At 41.7% G+C, this 15,341-nt stretch overlaps 1 protein-coding gene across 1 annotated transcript in view; it reads left to right on the forward strand.

Annotated features, from left to right (window-relative positions):
• The first annotated feature begins 2,549 nt into the window (after positions 1–2,549).
• The window catches only part of LOC137341486 (dihydrolipoyl dehydrogenase, mitochondrial-like), a 32,171-nt gene continuing 19,379 nt past the window's right edge, over positions 2,550–15,341 (forward strand). The window contains exons 1-8 of the mRNA XM_068004593.1: positions 2,550–2,647; positions 3,426–3,498; positions 7,387–7,466; positions 9,651–9,719; positions 9,864–9,933; positions 10,638–10,738; positions 11,588–11,731; positions 14,269–14,370. Of these exons, the coding sequence (XP_067860694.1) occupies positions 2,609–2,647; positions 3,426–3,498; positions 7,387–7,466; positions 9,651–9,719; positions 9,864–9,933; positions 10,638–10,738; positions 11,588–11,731; positions 14,269–14,370 (678 nt within the window). The 5' untranslated portion in view covers positions 2,550–2,608. The remainder of the gene's footprint in view (positions 2,648–3,425; positions 3,499–7,386; positions 7,467–9,650; positions 9,720–9,863; positions 9,934–10,637; positions 10,739–11,587; positions 11,732–14,268; positions 14,371–15,341) is intronic.

Raw genomic sequence — 15,341 nt, forward strand, 5'->3', positions numbered from 1 at the left:
CAGTATTAATGAGTATTAGTGTGAGTATCAGTTTGAGTATTAATGAGTATTAGTGTGAGTATCAGTTTGAGTATTAATGAGTATCAGTTTGAGTATTAATGAGTATTAGTGAATCAGTTTCAGTATTAATGAGTATTAGTGTATCAGTTTCAGTATTAATGAGTATTAGTGTATCAGTTTCAGTATTAATGAGTATCAATTTGAGTATTAATGAGTATTAGTGTATCAGTTTGAGTATTAATGAGTATCAGTTTGAGTATTAATGAGTATTAGTGTATCAGTTTCAGTATTAATGAGTATTAGTGTGAGTATCAGTTTGAGTATTAATGAGTATTAGTGTGAGTATCAGTTTGAGTATTATTGAGTATCAGTTTGAGTATTAATGAGTATTAGTGTATCAGTTTCAGTATTAATGAGTATTAGTGTATCAGTTTCAGTATTAATGAGTACCAGTTTCAGTATTAATGAGTATTAGTGTATCAGTTTGAGTATTAATGAGTATCAGTTTGAGTATTAATGAGTATTAGTGTATCATTTTCAGTATTAATGAGTATTAGTGTATCAGTTTGAGTATTAATGAGTATCAGTTTGAGTATTAATGAGTATTAGTGTATCAGTTTGAGTATTAATGAGTATCAGTTTGAGTATTAATGAGTATTAGTGTATCAGTTTGAGTATTAATGAGTATTAGTGTATCAGTTTGAGTATTAATGAGTATCAGTTTGAGTATTAATGATTATTAGTGTATCAGTTTGAGTATTAATGAGTATTAGTGTATCAGTTTCAGTATTAATGAGTACCAGTTTCAGTATTAATGAGTATTAGTGTATCAGTTTGAGTATTAATGAGTATCAGTTTGAGTATTAATGAGTATTAGTGTATCATTTTCAGTATTAATGAGTATTAGTGTATCAGTTTGAGTATTAATGAGTATCAGTTTGAGTATTAATGAGTATTAGTGTATCAGTTTGAGTATTAATGAGTATCAGTTTGAGTATTAATGAGTATTAGTGTATCAGTTTGAGTATTAATGAGTATTAGTGTATCAGTTTGAGTATTAATGAGTATCAGTTTGAGTATTAATGATTATTAGTGTATCAGTTTGAGTATTAATGAGTATTAGTGTATCAGTTTGAGTATTAATGAGTATCAGTTTGAGTATTAATGAGTATCAGTTTCAGTATTAATGAGTATTAGTGTATCAGTTTCAGTATTAATGAGTATTAGTGTATCAGTTTCAGTATTAATGAGTATTAGTGTATCCATTTGAGTATTAATGAGTATTAGTGTATCAGTTTGAGTATTAATGAGTATCAGTTTCAGTATTAATGAGTATCAGTTTGAGTATTAATGAGTATCAGTTTGAGTATTAATGAGTATTAGTGTATCAGTTTGAGTATTAATGAGTATCAGTTTCAGTATTAATGAGTATCAGTTTGAGTATTAATGAGTATTAGTGTATCAGTTTGAGTATTAATGAGTATTAGTGTATCAGTTTGAGTATTAATGAGTATTAGTGTATCAGTTTGAGTATTAATGAGTATTAGTGTGAGTATCAGTTTGAGTATTAATGAGTATTAGTGTATCAGTTTGAGTATTAATGAGTATTAGTGTATCAGTTTGAGTATTAATGAGTATTAGTGTATCAGTTTGAGTATTAATGAGTATCAGTTTGAGTATTAATGAGTATCAGTTTGAGTATTAATGAGTATTAGTGTATCAGTTTGAGTATTAATGAGTATTAGTGTATCAGTTTGAGTATTAATGAGTATCAGTTTCAGTATTAATGAGTATTAGTGTGAGTATCAGTTTGAGTATTAATGAGTATTAGTGTATCAGTTTGAGTATTAATGAGTATTAGTGTATCAGTTTGAGTATTAATGAGTATCAGTTTGAGTATTAATGAGTATTAGTGTATCAGTTTGAGTATTAATGAGTATTAGTGTATCAGTTTGAGTATTAATGAGTATTAGTGTATCAGTTTGAGTATTAATGAGTATTAGTGTATCCGTTTGAGTATTAATGAGTATTAGTGTATCAGTTTGAGTATTAATGAGTATTAGTGTATCAGTTTGAGTATTAATGAGTATCAGTTTGAGTATTAATGAGTATCAGTTTGAGTATTAATGAGTATTAGTGTATCAGTTTGAGTATTAATGAGTATTAGTGTATCAGTTTGAGTGTTAATGAGTATTAGTGTATCAGTTTGAGTGTTAATGAGTATTAGTGTATCAGTTTGAGTGTTAATGAGTATTAGTGTATCAGTTTGAGTGTTAATGAGTATTAGTGTATCAGTTTGAGTGTTAATGAGTATTAGTGTATCAGTTTGAGTGTTAATGAGTATTAGTGTATCAGTTTGAGTGTTAATGAGTATTAGTGTATCAGTTTGAGTGTTAATGAGTATTAGTGTATCAGTTTGAGTGTTAATGAGTATTAGTGTATCAGTTTGAGTATTAATGAGTATTAGTGTATCAGTTTGAGTATTAACGTTGACTCCATACACCTATCATTACGTCACTGGACCTGGCCCAATCGCAGTCGCTGTGGGTAGAGGTCACGGCGCAGGCGCGGTGCCGAGTGTTTGCGGTGCGGTGAGGGAGCGGGAACGATGCGGAGCTGGAGCTCGGTGTACCGGCAGCTGGTGAAGGTCAGGCGGGCCGGGGGGGCCGGGAGCAGCGGCCCGCGGGAGGGGCGGCCCTCACTCCGGGCCCTGTAACCTTGGGAAGGCCGCGGCTCCGCCTGGGCCCGACCGCTGTGGACGCCGAGCCGCCGGGCCGAGGTTGCAGGAGGCGGCGGGGTGCGGCTCAGCGCCCAGTCCCCCCGGGGGTCGGGCCTGTGTCCCACTGACTCTCACTGTTGGTGGTGCAGTGATTTACCGCTTTACTCGCTCACTGTCGGGCAGTTGTAAAAGTTTGAAAACACTAAGGATTATTATATTTCATGATTTCGTTAGCTGAATAATTTTTGAATTTATAAAGTTAAATATTTGAAAAAAATGTGTATAATAAAACAAACAGTGCTCAAATAAAATGTCAAATATTTTAATGAATATCCTAAAATCTTCAGGTCACAGACCCAGTGTGAATTTGCAGAAATATGTACAGTTTTAAATTATACAATTGGTTTTGTTGATTTTTTGTAGTTATATATAAACATACAGATTTAATCAATCCCACCTCTGACAGGTGCAGCATCTGAACTCAGAGATTGGACAGTGGGAATAACTGGGACACGAGCCAGAGTCTGCTCTGATCCTGCCTGGTGCAGTTGTTGACCGAGGTTATCTTGGTGGATTTTATATAAGAGGGAGTCTAGAACCTAGAAGATGGTGTATGGGATGATGGCAGAACTCTGAACATATACTGACTTATTCACCTTGTTTCTAATTTTACTGATATGGTGAGAAATTGTTTTTCCTAATGCAGAATGGACACGCTCGTCACAGGCTCCGAGGGCTTTCAGCAGTCACGCTGCGGACCTATGGTGATGTTACACCAGGTATGGTATGTGCTGTTAAACCCTGTTGGGTGCAAATTTCTCGCCCTCCATGTATTCAGAGGTGCTGACTCTCCTGTCATTTTTCAACCTTTGTAACTTCAAGCTGTGATAGTTCACCAAATGACTTTTACTAGGGACCTCGTGACCCTGATTGGAAAATGATTAGGTTTGCAAAGGAGACAGAAAAATAATGTGGACATGTAAAGAGTGTGTGTGTTGGGGGGGTTGTGTACTGGGAATTAAGTGTTGACTGGTAGAAGTAAAGATGTAAGCACAGTTCCATTAGTGCTATTCTTTTTTTAAAAAAACAAAATAGTTTGCAAGAACATTTCTCAGTTTTTTTTTATTCGTTCATGGGATGTGGGCGTCGCTGGCGAGGCCGGCATTTATTGCCCATCCCTAATTGCCCTTGAGAAGGTGGTGGTGAGCCGCCTTCTTGAACCGCTGCAGTCCGTGTGGTGACGGTTCTCCCACAGTGCTGTTAGGAAGGGAGTGCCAGGATTTTGACCCAGCGACAATGAAGGAACGGCGATATATTTCCAAGTCGGGATGGTGTGTGACTTGGAGGGGAACGTGCAGGTGGTGTTGTTCCCATGCGCCTGCTGCCCTTGTCCTTCTAGGTGGTAGAGGTCGCGGGTTTGGGAGGTGCTGTCGAAGAAGCCTTGGCGAGTTGCTGCAGTGCATCCTGTGGATGGTGCACACTGCAGCCACAGTGCGCCGGTGGTGAAGGGAGTGAATGTTTAGGGTGGTGGATGGGGTGCCAATCAAGCGGGCTGCTTTATCTTGGATGGTGTCGAGCTTCTTGAGTGTTGTTGGAGCTGCACTCATCCAGGCAAGTGGAGAGTATTCCATCACACTTCTGACTTGTGCCTTGTAGATGGTGGAAAGGCTTTGGGGAGTCAGGAGGTGAGTCACTCGCCGCAGAATACCCAGCCTCTGACCTGCTCTCGTAGCCACAGTATTTATATGGCTGGTCCAGTTAAGTTTCTGGTCAATGGTGACCCCCAGGATGTTGATGGTGGGGGATTCGGCGATGGTAATGCCATTGAATGTCAAGGGGAGGTGGTTAGACTCTCTCTTGTTGGAGATGGCCATTGCCTGGCACTTGTCTGGCGCGAATGTTACTTGCCACTTATGAGCCCAAGCCTGGATGTTGTCCAGGTCTTGCTGCATGCAGGCTCGGACTGCTTCATTATCTGAGGGGTTGCGAATGGAACTGAACACTGTGCAGTCATCAGCGAACATCCCCATTTCTGACCTTATGATGGAGGGAAGGTCATTGATGAAGCAGCTGAAGATGGTTGGGCCAAGGACACTGCCCTGAGGAACTCCTGCAGCAATGCCCTGGGGCTGAGATGATTGGCCTCCAACAACCACTACCTTTGTGCTAGGTATGACTCCAGCCACTGGAGAGTTTTCCCCCTGATTCCCATTGACTTCAATTTTACTAGGGCTCCTTGGTGCCACACTCGGTCAAATGCTGCCTTGATGTCAAGGGCAGTCACTCTCACCTCACCTCTGGAATTCAGCTCTTTTGTCCATGTTTGGACCAAGGCTGTAATGAGGTCTGGAGCCGAGTGGTCCTGGCGGAACCCAAACTGAGCATCGGTGAGCAGGTTATTGGTGAGTAAGTGCCGCTTGATAGCACTGTCGACGACACCTTCCATCACTTTGCTGATGATTGAGAGTAGACTGATGGGGCATTAATTGGCCGGATTGGATTTGTCCTGCTTTTTGTGGACAGGACATACCTGGGCAATTTTCCACATTGTCGGGTGGATGCCAGTGTTGTAGCTGTACTGGAACAGCTTGGCTAGAGGCGCAGCTAGTTCTGGAGCACAAGTCTTCAGCACTACAGCTGGGATGTTGTCGGGGCCCATAGCCTTTGCTGTATCCAGTGCACTCAGCCGTTTCTTGATATCACGTGGAGTGAATCGAATTGGCCGAAGACTGGCTTCCGTGATGGTGGGGATATCGGGAGGAGGCTGAGATGGATTATCCACTCGGCACTTCTGGCTGAAGATGGTTGCAGGCTAGAAAGCAGAGAGCAGTTTAGGAAGGATGTGAAGGCCTTAGAGAGGGTGCAGAAAAGATTTACTAGAATGATTCCAGGGACGAGGGACTTCAGTTACATGGATAGACTGGAGAAGCTGGGTGGTTGTTCTTAGAGCAGAGAAGGTTGAGAGGAGATTTGATTGAAGTGTTTAAAATCATGAAGGGTTTAGATAAAGTAAATAAAGAGAAACTGTTCCCATTGACGGAAGAGTCGCGAACCAGAGGACACAGATTTAAGGTGATTGGTGAAAGAGCCAAAGGTGACATGAGGAAGAGCTTTTTTATGCAGCGAGAGGTTCTGATCTGGAATGCTCTGCCTGACAGGGTGGTGGAAATAGATTTAATCGTGGCTTTCAAAAAGGAATTTGATAAATACTTGAAGGGAAAAAATTTTCAGGGCTACGGGGAAAGAGCGGGGAAGCGGGGCTAACTGGACTGCTCTTACAAAGAGCTGGCACGGGCTTAATGGGCCGAATGGCCTTTTGTGTTGTAACCAATCTATGATTCTATCCTGTGAATCTGCTGCCAGCTTACTTTGCAATCCCTGTAAGAGAATAAATTGCTTGGAATCAGGCAACATTTGAAGTCCGAGGTAAAGTGTCAGGCCCCAAGTTATCCAACAAAGTTATTTATTTGAACCGAGTTTAATTTATTGGCTGACTACACTTGTTCCTCCTGTATCAGAGGGTCTTTAGTTGTGAGAATCCGTTAGGGCTCCAGTGGTTAATATGACCCTTCTACCCTCCCTCATTCTCCGATCTAGGGGTAAACCTAGAGTGTGGAATTGATGCTAATCCAGGTGTGACTTCGGGGATACCCAGTGATGGGGGGGGGGGGGGGTCATGGGGTCACTGGCTGGGGAGGTCACAGGTTACAGTTTTGGGGGGTGAGTCACGGGGAGGGGGGGGTCGAGATATGCAGGGCCCCTTTTATTATTGGCACAGTACCGGCACATTCCCTGATTGCTCCACCCAGTAATATTTCGAGAGCATAGGGCTAACAAACACCCTTGTCATTATCCTAAAGTGTGGTTTATACATTGAGGTGATGGCTCAGTTCTGCCCCATTTGTGTAAACGTACTTGTCTAGCATGAAATACTTGTTATCTTCCTAGTTAACTGTAGTGGTGACACCTGAGCACGCACTGACTGCAGCATTGACCTATTCCCCTGAGCTGCTTCATGCTTAGCAACAGAGGGCATTTCAAAATTATAAAATATGTGAAACTGCAGGCACTGATTTAGACAAGTTACTTCCATCAAAAATTTTATCACTTAGCAGGTACTTCAAAGTAAGTTATTCCTCAGAAGGAATCTTCAAAGAAGCATAATAACAATAAGTAAATAATTTTAATTATTCAGCGATAACTTGATATGCGTATGTCAGGAGTCATAAATGTGATTTGTTTTGGAGAATGGGGAAACATGATTTCTATCTTACTGAATTTCAGTTTACATTTTACAGCAGAGGAGGTTTAAGATCGGTTGACCCTGATTACCTCTAGATTTAGTTTACCTATAGATTATTACACAGATCCTTATTGTACTTAACTCTAACCCACAGAAGTGTGTGCTGTTAAATAGCGTTCTGTTCATTTTGCCGTGCTTTAAAGTTCTTGTCCTGTTCCTGCTTCCTGTGGACTAGATCCCACCCTCCCTCATGATGCACTCCACGGCCGTGCTTTTGATGCTGCCATTATGTCCAAGATTGTGTCTGATGCACAAAGCTTTGTGTGCTCTGTCGAAGAGTGTTTGAGTAATGTTGGTTTGTTGTATCTGTTTAAAACGGCAGTGATGAAAGCTTCTGTTGAAAGGATTGTGTTTTTCATTCCAGTTGATGCAGATGTCACGGTTGTCGGCTCGGGCCCAGGAGGATATGTTGCTGCCATTAAGGCTGCACAGTTGGGCTTTAAGGTAAGTAAACGAATGGCTAGCTGAATATGAATTGGCATCATCTTTAATAGGAATTAAATGTGCAGTGTCTTGGAAAAACAACCAAATATGTATTTACGTTAATATCTAATATCTGACCTCTTCCAACTGCACTGTGGTACATTAAAGTCCTGTGAATATATAACCAGGAAGTTCCTCCTGGCTAGTTTAGCACCTGGAGTGCAGACTAAACATGATGGTGCTGTGGTGAATAGGGAGCCTTGGTCACATTTATAATAGTCTGTATGTTTTAAAATCTTGGTACAGGAGACCTGCAGCTCCTTGAAATGTTAGTTTTGAGGACACTAGTCGTGCCCTCGGGCTGCAGAGAATGCATGTTACAGTCTCCAAGTGAAAGGCCATTTCAGAGAGACATACACGAATCTTTACTGCTACCATCATTCCAAGATAACAGAACATGTTTCATTCAAAGTGTTTCTGGATCAGAAAAGGCAGAAGTACTACTGATATGGCCTTCAATGCTAGACAATTTCAAGAATAGAGTCGAGAACAAAACTTGGACCTTTCCCCTGTCTCTGGTGTTCCTCCTGGCTCGATTTGCACCTGGAGTGGAGATTAAACGTGAGTGGAAAATTGTACATTCTCTGCAGTCCAAACCTCAGACTTCTGGCGACCTTGATTGGGATCTCTTGTTTGCTGATGACTGTTCCCTTATTGCCCACAAAGGAGAGGACCATCAGGTTATCATGGACCATTTCTTGGATGCCTGTAAGAAATTTGGCCTCAATAGTAGCCTGAAGAAGACGGATGTTATATATCAGCCTGCTGCTGGAAAAACTTGTATCCCATTCATTATTACTGTGGAAGGCCACAGGCTGCCTGCAGTGGATGCCTACCTAGGATGGACCATGTCATGTGATGAGGTGACCCACAGATTGATTAAAGCCAGTGGTGCTTTTGGAAGGCTCTGTGTGAGGTTATGAGATAACGGGAGCATTAAACTGGCAACAAAACTTAATGTCTACGAGGCAATAGTTCTAACATCCTTACTGTATGTGTGCAGTAGCTGGACCACTTAGTGTCTACATCAGAAAACTCAATCACTTCCACAGGCTGCCTCAAAGATCATGAAAATTCGATGGTAGCACAAGGTTCAGGACACAGGTCCCCAGAAGAGTAAATGATAATAAAGGGGCAGCTAAGGTGAAAGAAAGAAAGACCTGCATTTCTATAGCACTTTTCACCACCTCAGGACATCCCAAAGCGCTTTACAGCCACTGAAGTATTTTTTGAAGTGTAGTCACGCTTGTAATATAGGACGGTGAGGTGGTCACTTAGTACGAATGCCTGATACAAGACGACTTGAGAAGGTGTTCTCCGGTGGGCTGAAGCTTGGGAAATGCTCTCATGGTGGTCAGTTCAAAAGATATACGGATTGCCTAAAGACTATTCTAATAAAATGAGGCGTCTCAACTGACACATGAGAGCATGATGCTTGTGGGAGGAAAAAGTGTCAAAAGATCATTCACGATGGCACAACAAAGATTGAAGCAAGTCGTATCCAGCTGGCCTACCATCGCTGGATGGAGCGTTCAGCCATCTTTGCCCCACCCTCAAACACTCTCCCAACACCCCCCCCCTTACAATATCTTTCCTCACCTTCAAAAGCCTCTTTAAAACCTGTGACTTTGGCCAGCTCCCTCTAATTTCCCACCTACTCCAGCTCTGACCCCAACAGTGAGGCACTTTGGGATGTGTCCCTACATTAAAGGCCCTGTATAAATAGAAATTATTGTCCCCCTGAATGTTTCAGTTACATTCATAGTGGTAATTGAAATATTTTAATGATGTGAAGGAGATGTTGGTCAAATCTGGCAGGGTCATAGAGACTTGATGCAATAGCTGAAGGTCACTACTTCCCAAGCAGGCCGAGGGAATGAGAGCAAATTAATCTGTCTACATTTTTAAATTATAAAATATTTTGGAAAATTGAATAAAACAGTCTTAAAAGACTATTCACTTCCACAGGTACTGGTATCATGCTCATAATTACAACCAGATCCTAAAAGTGATTGACAGAAACAGCTTAACAAAGGGGAATGGTTGTCATAACATTGTGTAGTTACAGGCTAAGGGCTGATGTTACTCCAACTCACATTTTTAAAATACTTTCAATATGTTAACATTTATTTTTAAACCTTTTAGACTGTCTGCGTGGAGAAGAACGATACATTGGGTGGAACGTGTTTGAATGTGGGGTGTATCCCCTCCAAAGTAAGTCCTCGCTCAATGTGTGACATACTGCGCATTTTTAATTAATGCTGTATTGACGGGCCGCCGTGCGGGGCCGTGCGTTGGTACTTTATATATTGCCTGTAAGTTTAGCTGCTTAATGAAAGTTGTGGTTATTGTTCTAAGGCTTTATTGAATAACTCCCATCTCTATCACTTGGCCCATGGGAAAGACTTCGCCAGCAGAGGAATTGAAAGTAAGTAGATTTCTCATTCATTGCCCTCTGTCTTCCCTTCCCCTACCTTCTCCTGGAAAGTTAATAACTATTAGTTTTAGTACAATATTGAGATAGTAATTGAAAGTGAGTAGATGGAGTAAGTTGGGCTCAGTCCCAGCTCATCCTGTCCCTCACCCACTAATGGTTCCTCTTTATCATTGCTCTGTTTTATGTCAAATTTGGAGAACAACTTATTTTTTTCTTTAAGTGTTTCTTGCTATGTTACCCTGTCTCCCTGATTCTAAAACATAAATGAAAAGATTGAAGCCAGACATCTCATGGGTTACTTCATCACCATTGTTGTTAACTGGGAATGAGTGATGTGAGGGAGCTGATTTTGAACAGTGGAGGATGTCGAGGCAGGGACTGAGTTTTATTCGCATCCAGTTTGTTCAATTGAGGCAGATGTAGTTTGACAATATTGCTGACATCATGCAAGTATTTGCCATGGGAAATGCACCCCCAAACATCCCCTCCCTTGCAAGTTATGGTCTGGAAGTGTCAGTGGGAGGGGGATATTTTCAAACGTAACAGTTAAGCAGTGCAGAGTAGTTATTTATTTCATTCCTTACAATCTGTTTCATATTCACGTGCATTTGATAAAATATAGCTTAATGCACAATATTGAAGGTGTGTGAGAAGTGTTATTTTGATCTTTTAAATTACTTCATTTTGTTCTAAAGTCACCGGAATGAATCTTAATCTGGAGAAGATGATGGAACAAAAGAGCAGTGCGGTGAAGTCATTGACTGGTGGTATTGCTCATTTATTTAAACAAAATAAGGTTAGTTTCTGATAGCTGGCCTATAGATTCTCCAACTGTGGATTTTGTTTGTATAATTAGGCCCTCTACAGACAGTGTTTGGGGCGAGTCCCTGATCGGCCTGCTCCCCCGCCCCGTATTTCACCAACGAGTCGTGTAATAGAGAAGGCCACCCACTGTCGACCAGGGAGTTGTGACACAACATGTCTGAGTTTGATTAACTGCAACTTTTATATTTTCAATACCTCTGGTCTTTGTGTCCCTTGAGCACAGAACAAAATTATGCCTTTTAAAGATCAGAATTCAAGTTTTGTTTTTTACATTTTGGAATATATTTTAAAAATTCTTATTTCTAATTGGAGGAAATTCTGGCTGTTAAATTTTGCAATATTTGCAAATTTTAAATTTACCATAAAAGTTTTGGGCATGAGTGCAGAGAAACTCAGGTTTGTACATTTATTTGTACTAATATTCCCAGATCTGTACTGTATGATGCTTCATTGCAGTGGGGCAGTCTGAAATCTCGAGCATGCTGTCTGCCTTATTTTCATTCACTGCACCTCATCCACACACAGACCATTCTTGCTGCAATTTTAGTGAGTATGATTGGCCAACTAGGAGAAGGAAAAGCACATCCGAATGATTGCTTCCAATGCTTCACTGTCCCAGACCAAACACAAACCTTTTAACTTGGATTATCAAATATGCTTTCTTTCTTTGTCACTAGGCAGCCATTAATAAATTGATCCTCCCACTCCCTACAAGGGGATGACGTTTTAAGCTTTGCTTATTTGAAAAGTTTTGACTCGCGTTTGGATAGAAGAATGAAGTGTCTTGATATTTGTCTGCGTCTTTCCATTTCTCCACAAGGTGACACATGTACAAGGGCACGGTAAGATTACCGGGAAAAACCAGGTCACAGCTCACTGCAACGATGGCAGCACACAAATCATCAACTCCAAGAATATCCTCATCGCCACGGGCTCGGAGGTTACACCATTCCCTGGGATCCAGGTACGTCTATCAGCTCTTCAACTAAAGGGAAAGAAAAACCTTTTCTTGAGTTGGTTTGAAAAGTTATAGAATCATAGAAGGTTACAGCACGGAATGAGGCCATTCGGCCCATCGAGTCCGCGCCGGCTCTATGCAAGAGCAATCCAGCTAGTCCCACTGCCCCACCCTATTCCCATAGCCCTGCACGTTTTTTTGTTTCAAGTACTTATCCAGTTCCATTTTGAAGGCCATGATTGAATCTGCCTCCACCACCCCCTCGGGCAGTGCATCCAGATCATAAACACTCACTGTGTGTAAAAAAAAACAGTTTTTCCTCATATCACCTTTGGTTCTTTTGCCAATCACCTTAAATCTATGTCCTCTGGTTCTTGATCCTTCCACCAATGGGAACAGTTTCTCTCTATCTACTCTGTCTGGACCCTTCATGATTTTGAACACCTCGATCAAATCTCCTCTCAACCTTCTCTGTTCCAAGGAGAACAACCCCAGCTTCTCCAGTCTATCCACGTAACTGAAGTCCCTCATCCCTGGAATCATTCTAGTAAATCTCCTCTGCACCCTCTCTAAGGCCTTCACATCCTTCCTAAAGTGCGGTGCCCAGAATTGGACACAATACTCCAGCTGTGGTCGAACCAGTGTTTTATAAAGCTTCATCATGACTTCCTTGCTTTTGTACTCTATGCCTCTGTTTATAAAGCCCAGGATTCTGTATGCTTTTTTAACCACTTTTTCAACCTGCCCTGCCACCTTCAACAATTTATACACATATACCCCCAGATCTCTCTGTTCCTCCACCCCTTTTAGAGTTGTGCCCTCTAGTTTATATTGCCTCTCCTCATTTTTCCTACCGCAATGCATCACCTTGCATTTTTCTGTGTTAAATTTCATCTGCCACGTGTCCGCCCATGTCACCAGCCTGTCTATATCCTCTTGAAGTCTATCACTATCCTCCTCACTGTTCACTACCCTTCCAAGTTTTGTGTCATCCACAAATTTTGAAATTGTGCCCTGTACACCCAAGTCCAAGTCATTAATATATATCAAGAAAAGCAGTGGTCACCGACCCCTGGGGCACACCACTGTACACCTCCCTCCAGTCTGAAAAACAACTGCTCACCACTACTCTGTTTCCTGTCACTTAGCCAATTTTGTATCCATGTTGCTATTGCCCCGTTTATTCCATGGGCCGCAATCTTGATGATAAGCCTACCGTGCGGCACTTTATCAAACGCTTTTTGGAAGTCCATATATACCACATCAACTGCATTACCCTCATCGACCCTCTCTGTTACCTCATCAAAAAACTCCATTAAGTTGGTTAAACACGATTTGCCTTTAACAAATCCGTGCTGACTTTCCCCAATCAATCCACACTTGTCCAAGTGACTTAATTCTGTCCCGGATTATCGTTTCCAAAAGTATCCCCACCACCGAGGTTAAACTGACTGGCCTATAGTTGCTGGGTTTATCCTTACACCCTTTTTTGAACAAGGGTGTAACATTTGCAATTCTCCAGTCCTCTGGCACCACCCCCATATCTAAGGATGTTTGGAAGATTTATGGCCAATACCTCCGCAATTTCCCTCCTTACTTCCCTCAGCAACCTAGGATGCATCCCATCCAGACTGGGTGACTTATCTACTTTAAGTACAGCCAGCCTTTCTAGTACCTCCTCTTTCTCGATTTTTAGCCCATCCAGTATCTTAACTATATCTTCCTTTACTGAGACTCTGGCAGCATCATCTTCCTTGGTAAAGACAGATGCAAAGTACTCATTTAGTACCTCGGCCATCCCCTCTGCCTCCATGAGTAGATCTCCTTTATGGTCCCTAATCGGCCCCACCCCTCCTCTTACTACCCGTTTACTGTTAACATGTCTGTAGAAGACTTTTGGATTCCCTTTTATGTTGGCCGCCACTTTATTCTCATACTGTCTTTGCCCCTCTTACTTTCTTTTTCACTTCCCCTCTGAACTTTCTATATTCAGCCTGGTTCTCAATTGTGTTATCAACCTGACATCTGTCATATACCCCCTTTTTTCTGCTTCATCTTACTCTCTGTTTCCTTTGTCATCCAGGGAGCTCTGGCTTTAGTTGCCCTACCTTTCTCCCCCATTGGAATGAACCTTGTCTGTACCCGAATCATCTCCTTAAAGGCCGCCCACTGTTCACTTACAGTTTTGCCTGCCAATCTTTGATTCCAATTTACCCGGGCCAGATCTGTTCTCAAACCACTGAAATTGACCCTCCTCCAATTGAGTATTTTTACAAGTTTTTCTTGTTTTGACAGTTGATACTAAGTGCAGCATGCTGATCTGATAAAAAGCCCAGAAGGTGGCCATTCAGCCCATTGTGCTGGTACTGGCTGGAGTTGGCACTATCTACACTAACCCCGTTTCTCTGCCCATTCCCCAAGTTTAAGCCATCCTGTCCACTTTGAAGACTTGTGCTTGTATGTGTGGAGCCTGTTCATGTTCTTTACCTGAAAGTAAATTTCTTAAGAGTCTAAATTAACGATATAATATGTCGTACCCACAGATTGATGAAGAAACTATTGTGTCTTCGACGGGAGCCTTATCGTTGAAGCAGGTTCCTGAGAAGATGGTGGTTATTGGCGCTGGTGTTATTGGTGTGGAGTTGGTAAGAAACTGAAAACGGAATAGATGAAATGTATTCTTTAAATGATGTCAGTGCACATGGAAACTGCAGAAATGAGGGCCCTCTGTTTAAGAATGTTTAACCATAGAATCATACAGCACAGGTGGAGGCCATTCGGCCTATCGTGCCTATGCTGGCTCTTCGAAAGAGCTGTCCAATTAGTCCCAATCCTAGCCCTGAGCTTTCCAATTATTCCCACTCCCATAGCTCTGCAATTTTTTCCCCTTCAACTATTTATCCAATTCCCTTTTGAAAGTTATTATTGAATCTGATTTCACCGTCCTTTCAGGCAACACATTCCAGATCATCATAACTCGCTGCGTAAAAAAATTTCTTCCAATCTCCCCTCTGGTTCTTTTGCCAATTACTTTAAACCTGTGTCGTCTGGTTACCGAGCCTCCTGCCAGTGGAAAAAGTTTCTCCCTATTTATTCTATCAAATCCCCTAATAATTTTGAACACTTCTATTAAACTGCCCATTAACCACCTTTCCTCTAAGGAGAACAACCCCAGCTTCTCCAGTCTCTCCACATAACTGAAGTCCCTCATCCCTGGAATCATTCCAGTAAATCTCTCTGCACCCTCTCCAAGGCCTCGACATCCTTCCTAAAGTGTGGTGTCCAGAATTGGTCACAATACTCCAGCTGAGGCCTAACCAGTGATTTATAAAGGTTTAGCATAACTCCCTTGCTTTTGTACTCTATGCCATTTATTAATGGAAGTAGAGTGTGGCAAAACGGTGTTTTGACCAAGACACTAATGTTAAAAATGCTGGTTGTCTGTCAGTAACCCCCTTTAATAATGGTTCATGTCAGCATAGTGTGATTCCCAGCCCCTGTGGGACAATGTTAATCTGCAAATCAAAACCACTCCTGGTCTCATGGATACTGGTATTCTGAAAATCCCAGTCTGGAATCTTTGAAACAGATATCCAGGCAAACAGTCATTGGTGTC

Source organism: Heptranchias perlo, chromosome 24, assembly GCF_035084215.1.
Source record: "Heptranchias perlo isolate sHepPer1 chromosome 24, sHepPer1.hap1, whole genome shotgun sequence".
In the NCBI taxonomy this organism is placed as follows: domain Eukaryota; kingdom Metazoa; phylum Chordata; class Chondrichthyes; order Hexanchiformes; family Hexanchidae; genus Heptranchias; species Heptranchias perlo.